At 48.9% G+C, this 10,564-nt stretch overlaps 1 protein-coding gene across 2 annotated transcripts; it reads left to right on the top strand.

The window, feature by feature from the left end:
• The first annotated feature begins 1,009 nt into the window (after nucleotides 1-1,009).
• LOC144935532 (RNA-binding protein MEX3B-like) lies at nucleotides 1,010-9,387 on the top strand. Of its 2 annotated transcripts, none has more exons than XM_078862285.1 (3): nucleotides 1,010-1,087; nucleotides 1,909-2,694; nucleotides 7,015-9,387. In XM_078862285.1, exons 2-3 carry the CDS (start codon nucleotides 2,121-2,123, stop codon nucleotides 8,433-8,435), a joined length of 1,995 nt encoding a protein of 664 aa, XP_078718411.1. In that variant the 5' UTR covers nucleotides 1,010-1,087; nucleotides 1,909-2,120; the 3' UTR covers nucleotides 8,436-9,387. The 2 variants fall into 2 exon arrangements, with proteins under 2 accessions (XP_078718411.1, XP_078718410.1); XM_078862284.1 differs by having other exon boundaries at nucleotides 1,010-1,290.
• Nucleotides 9,388-10,564: the final 1,177 nt, after the last annotated feature.

Below are 10,564 nucleotides of genomic sequence, written 5' to 3'. Positions count from 1 at the left end.
AGTCCAAAGTTTCTGGTAATAGCCCATTTTTCTTCAGAGCAGGCATACAATTTAAAGATCTGACAGTGGTAGATCACACTTTGCACTCTCCAGGATGTTACCTTGAAAACATTGGGAGATTTCACGTTGAACTATGAAGGATATTTTGAATTGCGTTGTGCAGTGTCACATTAGCAGATACGACATCAGGTACAGAAGTAAACACACCATCAATAAAAACAAGATTCACTGATTTAAAACAAAAACACGTATCAATTTCGGACTGCAGAGCTGCGAATGTCAGCTTAAAATGAAATGCATATCTAGTGATTTTTCTTTTATTATTTATGAAAAAGGGTGAGTGCCCGAAACGTCACCAATTAAAACACAATATTTCTCCTTTTATGGCAGCGTGTTAATGACGCTCACGTTGAGCATTTTTCGTGTAATTGTTCACCATTGCCAAAGCAGTATCACAATTCAAGTTATTTTCCCCCCATTTTAAGAACCGTGCGAGAAAGCTTCAGTTTGGAGATGCGAACTCATCAGCTGACCGCTTGACGGCTACAACGCACAGAGGAGCCCCACGTGTCCGCCCCCCCTCTCCCCGTAACCCCGCCTCTACCCACCCACGTAACCCCGCCCCCTCCTCCACCGTAAACCCCGCCCACCTAATTAACATTCGCGACAACACGCGCGCGCCCTCCAATCGTAACGCGCGCTTTTCACGCGTGACGTCACACGCGCCTTGCGGGAGTGGGGGGGGGAGAGCCGGTTAAGACGATGGGCGGTGTTTGTGGTAGGAGGGAGGGGGTGGGGCGGAAGTGGCGCGCGCGTGACGTGCGTCTCCGCACACCCCCCCCCACCCATAGCCGCGCGCACTAACGACGTCGCGCGCGCTCGACGGCCGTCGCGACCAATGGGGGAGAAGCGGGTGGCGCTCTTCGACCACCGCGCCCCTCCCCCCGGGGCGAGGGGGGGGGCGGGGTCTTCGCGCCGGTGACGTCACAAAGCGCAGTTGGCGGGGCGCGCGCGCGGCGTGTGCACCGCTTTTGTTCTGCTCGCCGCCTCCGCCGCGCGCGCGCGCGCTCCCGAACATCAAACTCTGGTTGTTGTTGTTATTATTATTGATTACAATTTACAGTGTTAAATTATTGTTTTTTTTTAATTAGCGTCTTTATTATTATATTTTTTTTTGGGGGGGGGGGGAGGGGGTTACGTGTGATTATTATTATTAGCGTTTTTTTTTTAAGGAAGATTCGTCCGCAAGCCGCGGGGCTCTATGTTTACATCTCGTACCACGCAAATCTGGTATATTGATAATGATACAGTGCAGACCCGCATTCATTGTTGTTGGTGGCAGTGCCGATAATGTTATTATTTTGAGTAAATGGACTCGCTTTTTAATTCTGATGTCTGCGCCTTGTGTCAACCCTCTTCCTCTCTCTGTCCTCCTTCCAACCACTACCAAACTTTAACCCTTCGTTAATAAAACTCACATAATACAAAATACACGCGCATACGTAAACACGCGTAATGTACATTCACATACACGCACGCACGATAAACACGAACACTTCACATACAATACACACATATACAAATAAACACGTATAATACGCTGACAATACACGGTCAAACGTACTTCGCATACCATCTACTTAAACAATGCATGCACTCTGTATGCTCTATACACCGCTGACTCACTGACTGACATACACTAATCACATGCATATACAATGGCATACACACACTTTGACATATACACACTGACACACTTTGACACACACTGATACACATTGACACACACTGACACACAAACTAACACACACACTTTCACACACACTGACACACAAACTAACACACACACACTTTCACACACATTGACACACGCACTGACACACTGACACACACTAACACACGCTACAGATGTATCGCGACAGGCGATCACACGCACCGCCTCCCCTAGCAGCCGTGGTCGCCAGGAATCGCCTCCTCCACCATCCCCACGACCACCACCACCACCAGCCTCACCACCACCACCAGCCTCACCACCACCAGCCTCATCACCACCACCACCAGCCTCACCACCACCACCACCAGCCTCACGACCACCACGACCACCACCACCCCTCGGCGTCATGCCGAGCTCGCTTTTCGCAGACATGGACCAGCGAGGCGGCGGCAGCAGCAGCAGCAGCGGCGGCAGCAGCAGCGATGAGCTGGGCGTGGGTGGAGGAGGAGGAGGTGGAGGAGGAGGTGGTGGTGGTGGAGTCGCCCATCGCCACCTCCACCCCGAGTCGTCGTTTGACGACCGCCGGGCGTTGCAGATCGCCCTGGACCAGCTGACTCTGCTGGGGCTGGACGGGGTCCCGGGACCAACTCCTGGGCCAGTGGTGGTTCCATCATCAGCAGCAGCTGTAGCAGCAGCAGCTGGTGACAGCAGCAGCAGCAGCAACGGTGGTGGTGGTGGGGAAGATGCAGAGATGGAAGATGATGAGGATGATGAGGGCCATCATCATCATCAGTCTGTGAGCCACGCCGCGCTGCTGCTGTTTGGAGGAGGAGGTGGAGGAGGAGGTCTGGGAGGGGTCCTGGACGCCAACTCTGTCTCCTCCTGCTGTAGCAGCAGCAGCAGCAAGCGCGGCCACAACTCCACCGAGTGCGTCGCCGTGCCCAGCTCGGAGCACGTCGCGGAGATCGTGGGCAGGCAGGGTGAGAGGGGGCACTTGCTCGGGGTGGGGGCTTTGTTGTTGTTGTTGTGGTGGTGGTTGTTGGTGGTGGTTGATGGTGGTGGTGGTTGTGGTGGTTGTTGTTGGTGGTTGTGGGTGGTGGTTGATGGTGGTGGTTGTTGTTGGTGGTTGTTGTGGGTGGTGGTTGTTGTTGTTGGTGGTGGTTGTTGATGTTGGTTGTTGATGGTGGTGGTGTCTGGGCTGCACGCACGCTTCTTGCACTGTACTCATTGACACACTTACACAGACCACACTGTACGTGTACACACTTACACAGACCACACTGCACGTGTACACTTACACAGAGCACACTGCACGAGTACACACTTACACAGCACACTGCACGTGTACACACTTACACAGCACACTGCACGTGTACACACTTACACAGACCACACTGCACGTGTACACTTACACAGCACACTGCACGAGTACACACTTACACAGCACACTGCACGTGTACACACTTACACAGCACACTGCACGTGTACACACTTACACAGAGCACACTGCACGTGTACACACTTACATAGACCACACTGCACGTGTACACACTTACACAGCACACTGCACGAGTACACACTTACACAGCACACTGCACGTGTACACACTTACACAGAGCACACTGCACGTGTACACACTTACACAGCACACTGCACGTGTACACACTTACACAGCACACTGCACGTGTACACACTTACATAGACCACACTGCACGTGTACACACTTACACAGCACACTGCACGAGTACACACTTACACAGCACACTGCACGTGTACACACTTACACAGAGCACACTGCACGTGTACACACTTACACAGCACACTGCACGTGTACACACTTACACAGCACACTGCACGTGTACACACTTACACAGAGCACACTGCACGTGTACACACTTACACAGACCACACTGCACGTGTACACACTTACACAGACCACACTGCACGTGTACACACTTACACAGACCACACTGCACGTGTACACACTTACACAGACCACACTGCACGCGTACACACTTACACAGAACACACTGCACGTGTACACACTTACACAGACCGCACTGCACGTGTACACACTTACACAGATCACACTGTACGTGTACACACTCATATAGGCCACACTGCACGTGTACACACTTACACAGAACACACTGCACGTGTACACACTTACACAGAGCACACTGCACGTGTACACACTTACACAGAGCACACTGTACGTGTACACACTCATATAGACCACACTGCACGTGTACACACTTACACAGAACACACTGCACGTGTACACACTTACACAGAACACACTGCACGTGTACACACTTACATAGACCACACTGCACGTGTACACACACAGACCACACTGCACGTGTACACACACAGCACACTGCACGTGTACACACTTTCATGTACACTGTACAAAGACAAAGATGCCAAGTGTAGCCTTGGCCAGACTGTTGGGGCAAGTGCTGTTAGCAGTGACGATGTTTACTACACACCGCACCAGGTACTCGTTTTTTAGGCTGAGTCAACCTAGGGGATGCCCAGGACCGGTTAAGATATTCGTCACACTGTACTCGCATATTTAACACACGTACACGTACATGCTACACACACACACATCACACGTTATAGATATATACATATTTACCGATTGATACATTACACACATTCACATAGACTACACACATTTACACACTTTATTACATTAGCATATATTGATTGATGTACTGTACTGTATACATTTACACCCACACATACGCTCTTTGACATCTACAGGAGTGTACATGTACACACTTATACACATCCTAACGTACACAGTATACACACACTCGCTGATGCATACATTCAGTGCATCCATAGATGCATGTGCAGTACACGTGTAAACGTGCTTATACATACGCACAGGCGTACACATTGACACGGCTACATTCAGAGTAACAGGAATCATAATAAAATATACCCGCATGCGCGAATTCTAACGTACTGTAAACATACAGTAGTGCACTGTACACGCACGTGCGCGCACTCCGCCCACTGTACGTGGGGCACAGGTAGAAACACCGCACGTGTCTTCCTGTCACGACGTTCACACGTGGCACAGTGTACTTGGTCTTCAACCACGCCCGGCCGCCTTTGTCTCCCCAGTGGCGATGTTTACGCCCGGCACCAGCTACTCGTTTGAGGCCGAGACGACCTAGGGGATGGTCCTGTTAACCGGTTAAGACAATCGTATGTGAATGTATACACGTGCATTAATACACACACACACGCACGTGTAGCTAGCCACGCATTGTTAAAGTCTTCAGACGTTCTTCATGTGCAGATGTCAACGTGCATACTTTCACCACGAGTAGACACAGAGAGACATTGATACATTCACGTACATCGATCGTGTATATATTGCTAAGTTCATACACGCGCATCATTCATTCCGTCGGCCTTATACAGGACAGTTGCTGTTAGCGAGCATCTGTTAAGGACAGCGTGGTCACAATACCAACAAGCACATGTGTACATACACCGAGACAATTCACGTGAACGGCGCGGTGGCTGACTATGATGTTGACATGCACATTATCACATAATGACACCACCAGCGGCAATTTGTACCTGATCCTAAACCCGTACCTATGGATCGATTCAGCCCAAAATTATGTAAACATCAGCTCCGGTGCTAGTATCACTACATCCAGTTCTGTTCGCAGCCAGCCTTAATAGATGCTCGCTAACAGCGCTTTCGCCAACAGTAACAGCCCCTACGGTAGAAGACTGTGTATACGGCTGTGGCTTGGATGAATGGCCAAGGGTTAGATGTCTCGCCTGGAGAGATGTTGCAGTGGTTTACTGTATTGTGTGTGTGGTGCGTGCAAATATATATACCCAGTTACAGTGTGTGTGCACAAATCATGCATGTGCAGCAATATGACTTGTCTTGTGGTCATGTACACATTGGTCATGAACACAATAGTTCGGTGGAGACGTTCCAAGTTAGTGTTTCATGTTTAGCAATGCGCTGTGTATTGTTACCCACATATGTGAGAAACGTGCAGTACATGACATACGACACATTATGTATGCTGTGTATATAAGTGTCTGTGTAAAACTATACATTGCACGCCTATATTGTTCTGTGTTTACGTATACTGTGCATTAGTTCGTGTGTATTGTGGCCTTTGGTGTTGTGCAGTGCATCGGGGTTATATTGTATGCATGCTGCACTGCTTTGCGTGGATATGAGTGCATGGAAATTAATGATTATCAGCCATTGATTATCCACTGCTGGATGATCGTCGGCCGACCCACCTCGTTGGCATCCTTTATGCTCCGTTGATGCCCCAACATGCTTTCGTTGGCTTCTCTGTGCTGTGAAGGGCCATTGAATCGTCACCTATTATGGTTTTTTTAAAGGCAGTATTATTGAAGAATGTGTTGAGTTTTATCATTCAATAGAGCTGGGATAAATAATAAGAGTTGGAGATGACACTTTATACCATGGGGCCTGATGAAAGTTACATTTGTCTGCTACCCAACTGCTACTGTTAGATACCGATATGCCAATTGAAAAACTGGTCATCAGAAAAAAAAATGTAATTCTCATCAGACTCCATAGTGTAAAGTGCAATCTCCCTTTCTTATTATCCACTGTATCTCTCCGGTCTCTGTGTGATATGAAGAAGGTCCATTGCCCAAAACATTGTTAAACATTTTTTTACCTAAAGCAACTGTTATTGACGAATGCGTTGAGTCGTCATGAAGACAGTCATACTTCGTGGGTTTAAATGCTCAAGTGATGACCTGGTAGGAGATCTACATGGGCCAAATTTGCTGCAGGGCGGTACTTGCCATATGGAGGATGATGAGTAATGCTCGTGGTGTCACCTTCCCGCAGAATGTTTTTTTCCATCTCCAAAGAAACGCCTTCTTGTGTCGCCCGCCGTGATGCTCCGAAACGCGAGCCCTTTGTGTTGTGGTTGGAACCCGCGTGTCTCTTTGTGCATGTTACGCGTGGGGAGGGGAGTGGGTGGAGGAGCGAGTTCGCCCTTGCTGGGCCAGGGACCCTCCTCCCTTGGGGCGGCGACTGCCTGTGCTTCCCGCCTCCCCAGCTCCTGCTAGCCCCTTGTGTTCGACCCATTGGAGTGCACGTTTTATTTACCCCTCTAGCCACTTAGCCACGCGTGCCCATTTGCGCGTGTTGGCTTTGGCGATGGGCCCACCGTCGGATTTGCAATTCTGCCAGTTAACTCGTGTGTCATTTTCCCCACCATTTGTCCGTCACTAATTAAGACTGAACCGTGTCCGTGCAGGTTGCAAGATTAAGGCGCTTCGGGCGAAGACCAACACGTACATCAAGACCCCCGTGCGAGGCGAGGAGCCGGTGTTCGTGATCACGGGGCGTCAGGAGGACGTGGCCATGGCCAAACGAGAAATTCTCTCGGCCGCCGAACATTTCTCGGTCATCCGTGCCTCGCGCAACAAGCCCGGGGCCCTGGGATTGCCCAGCGGGGGACCCGTGCCAGGCCCCCCGCCCCCCGTGCCAGGCCAGACCACCATCCAGGTGCGCGTGCCTTACCGCGTCGTGGGCCTGGTGGTGGGGCCCAAGGGCGCCACGATCAAGCGCATCCAGCAGGGTACGCACACGTACATCGTGACGCCGAGCCGAGACAAGGAGCCCGTGTTCGAGGTGACGGGCATGCCCGAGAACGTGGACCGCGCGCGCGAGGAGATCGAGGCGCACATCGCCCTACGCACAGGCGGCCTCATCGAGTTCAACGACGAAAACGACTTCCACGTGAACGGCACCGACGTCGGCTTCGACAACGGCGGCAACGGCGGCGGCTACCAACCCGGCAGCCTGTGGATCCGCCCGCCGCGCAAGCCATTCTCCACTAACCGCAACGACAGCTCCAGCTCGCTGGGCAGCGGTGGCGGCTCCACCAGCGACTCGCACCTCGGCGGAGGGAGCGGTGGCAGCGGTGGCAGCGGCTGCAGCGGCGGCAGCAGCGGCGGCGGCGGAAGCAGCAGCAGCAACGGTGGCCGCTACAGTGCCGACTTCAGCCCGACGAGCCCGTTCGGCAGCAGCGGGGCCTTTGGATTCGGAGACTCGCTCACATCGCTCAGTTCCGAAGAGCTGCTCATCGAGTCGTCGTCTGGCACGTTGGAGGCAGGCCCCACGGCCCTCCTCTGGGCCCACTTTGAGCGCACCAACCCGCTCGCGGTGCTGGGCAGCCTTCCCGGCCATTTGCACGGGCAAGGCGGCGGCGGCGGGGCCGCAGGGCTCAGGGGCCGGCACTCGGTCGCGGCCATCATCACCAACGGGAGCCGCCTGTCTCCCACCTTCGGCACGGATAACGGCCCGCTGCTGGACCACCCGCTGGCGCGGCGCGCGCGCAGCGACCCGCTCACGCAGGGCTTGCCCAAGTACGGGCTGAGCCCGCCCGAGCTGGCCGACAGCTGCGGCAGCGGCAACGAGAGCGACGGCAGCCTGGGCTCCGGCTTTGGCGGCACTGCCTCGGGCTCCCCGGGCGAGATGGCCGACGTGGGCGAGGGCCGGGTGGCCCGCGACTGCGCGGTGTGCCGGGAGAGCGCGGTGACGGCCGCCCTCGTGCCCTGCGGCCACAATCTGTTCTGCATGGAGTGTGCGAGCGGTATCTGTGAGAAGGGGGAGGAGCCCAGGTGCCCTGTGTGCCTCACCACCGTTACTCAGGCCATCCGCATATTCTCGTAATCGTAAGCCACTGATGTATAGCAGCACACAGCCACTGTGTCCCTTCAAGTACTCCTATGTACATCAAAGATAATGCTATGAAAATACAGGTCAGGTATAACCATACTGTATACTCTTTATATTATATATTCACACAGATAAATATATTTTTGTTTTTGACTTGAAGAATGGCAGTATATTTCTTATAATAAATGTTTACTATTTAGTACATTAATTTAATTTATGAGTTTTAAATTGGATTTACTTTTTTTTTATTTAGGGTGGCCTTTTGGCTTCTATGGCATGACACTGTTAACTCATTTTATTAACAAGCTCTACTGAATATCGACACAATTGCTGTTTATGCATCGCGGTTGACAGTATTGTATTAAATATTACATAAGAACATAATATACTCATCTATAGCATTTCACTTAGCATGTTTATAATGGTACACTGTATGTGATAAATTCCTCTATATTAATAGAACAAAGAATAACCAATGTGTAAGTATGCTTTTCTATGCTATTTCTATAACATAAAGTAGTGAATGAAAATCCATTGCACCAATATACTTTTCTTATTTGCTATTTTAGTATGTTTACCACGAGTTTATGTATATGTAGGTAAAGTTAATGAGTCTATACTTTATTAAACAGAAGTGAAAATATATTTTTATTTTCTGATACAGGCCTTTAACGGTATGTGGCCAAATACTAATATTATATTTGCAGATATGAGAATTAATGAGAATTGTATTGTTTTATTTTTCTGCCGTATTGATGTTCCGCCTAATATCTGGTGGGAGTTCGTTGTTTATTTCTAGAATTTTATTGCACTCAAAAAAAGTTGAAACAAAGTTTAAGCACATGGCGTAATGGTCCTTGTATGAATAGCCGTATTGAACTGTGGAAGATGTTTATGCCGACATGGAAAGTTAGTTTGATGGATAATAAATAAACTTGACCATTAACATATATGTTTATTGCTATTTCTGCTGTCTCAGACCATCAGTAGAACATGCCTAATTTTATTTTGATCTCAATGGCAAGGTAAATGGAATTGACAAAGGAATACATTGCTGTATGCCAATTTTTTTGTGACAATCTTGGAATGACTTAAGCTAAATGGATATTGAGACAATTTCATTTGTATGTGTGTTAAGAAGCTAATGGTCTACATCTGGTGATTAAAGAAGCTAAATAAGACTAATATTTAAAAAGACATGTATGTATTAGACCGTTAGTCAAGTTTAGGCAGTGACATTCTGCTAGGAATGGTAATTTTTTTCTAAATGTATTTTATATGTGTGTGTATGTATGTATTTTAATGTATTTTTTAAATAAAATATCATTTAAGTTATGCAAGCTCTGATGCAGACTTGTGAGCTTGGAGGAGTGTCTACGATATGTGTACACATTCATTATCAAAGCCACTAAGTCTTTGGGAAACTGCTTGTTAAACACTAACAATTGGCTTGCTGGAAAACTTTTTCAATAAGCATCAAGTTTGAAATTATCATTGTTGCACTTTTGAAATGATCATTGTTGCAAAAACATGTCTGATAAGTGCTCTTCATGTAATTTTACTAGTATAAAGGTAATAGGTAGATTTTAGACCATTGACAAAGATATATATTTATTTTACCCTATGCAAGCTTTGAAGAGCAATTCAACTGAAATGGAGTACTTGTGATTGAACTATCTTGACAAGAAAAAAAAATGGCATTTTGTGCAAATGAAAGCACTTTGCCGTAAGCACAATAGCGACAACATTTATGATTTTTTCAAATATGCTCACTCTAAAAACCGTCGCAGCAAAGGGTTTCCGAGATGTGTAGGTGGAATTTTCAAGGAAAAGGCACCCCGCAGTTCTCACAAAAACTCGTCACTGCTTCATGCAGGAACAAACTCGCACAACACAGAGGCATGGGTGGGAACAAATACACAAGGGCTGAAACCAATTGGATTCATGCACTGTCTGAAATAATTTCCGAGATCTACTTTCTCTTCCTTTTTAGAGGAAATGTATTATATATATGGTGGCTTGGCTTGTATCAAGTGCATGCAAAGTAGTTTACACGTAATGGGAGCTGAACCACAATAATTCACCCCAGTGGTTTTATTGACCTTCACTTTTCAAGCGAAACG

This window comes from Lampetra fluviatilis, chromosome 13 (assembly GCF_964198595.1).
Source record: "Lampetra fluviatilis chromosome 13, kcLamFluv1.1, whole genome shotgun sequence".
In the NCBI taxonomy this organism is placed as follows: Eukaryota; Metazoa; Chordata; class Hyperoartia; order Petromyzontiformes; family Petromyzontidae; genus Lampetra; species Lampetra fluviatilis.
The sequence above is the reverse complement of the archived record's forward strand: the minus strand, read 5'-3'. Positions and strand labels throughout refer to the sequence as shown.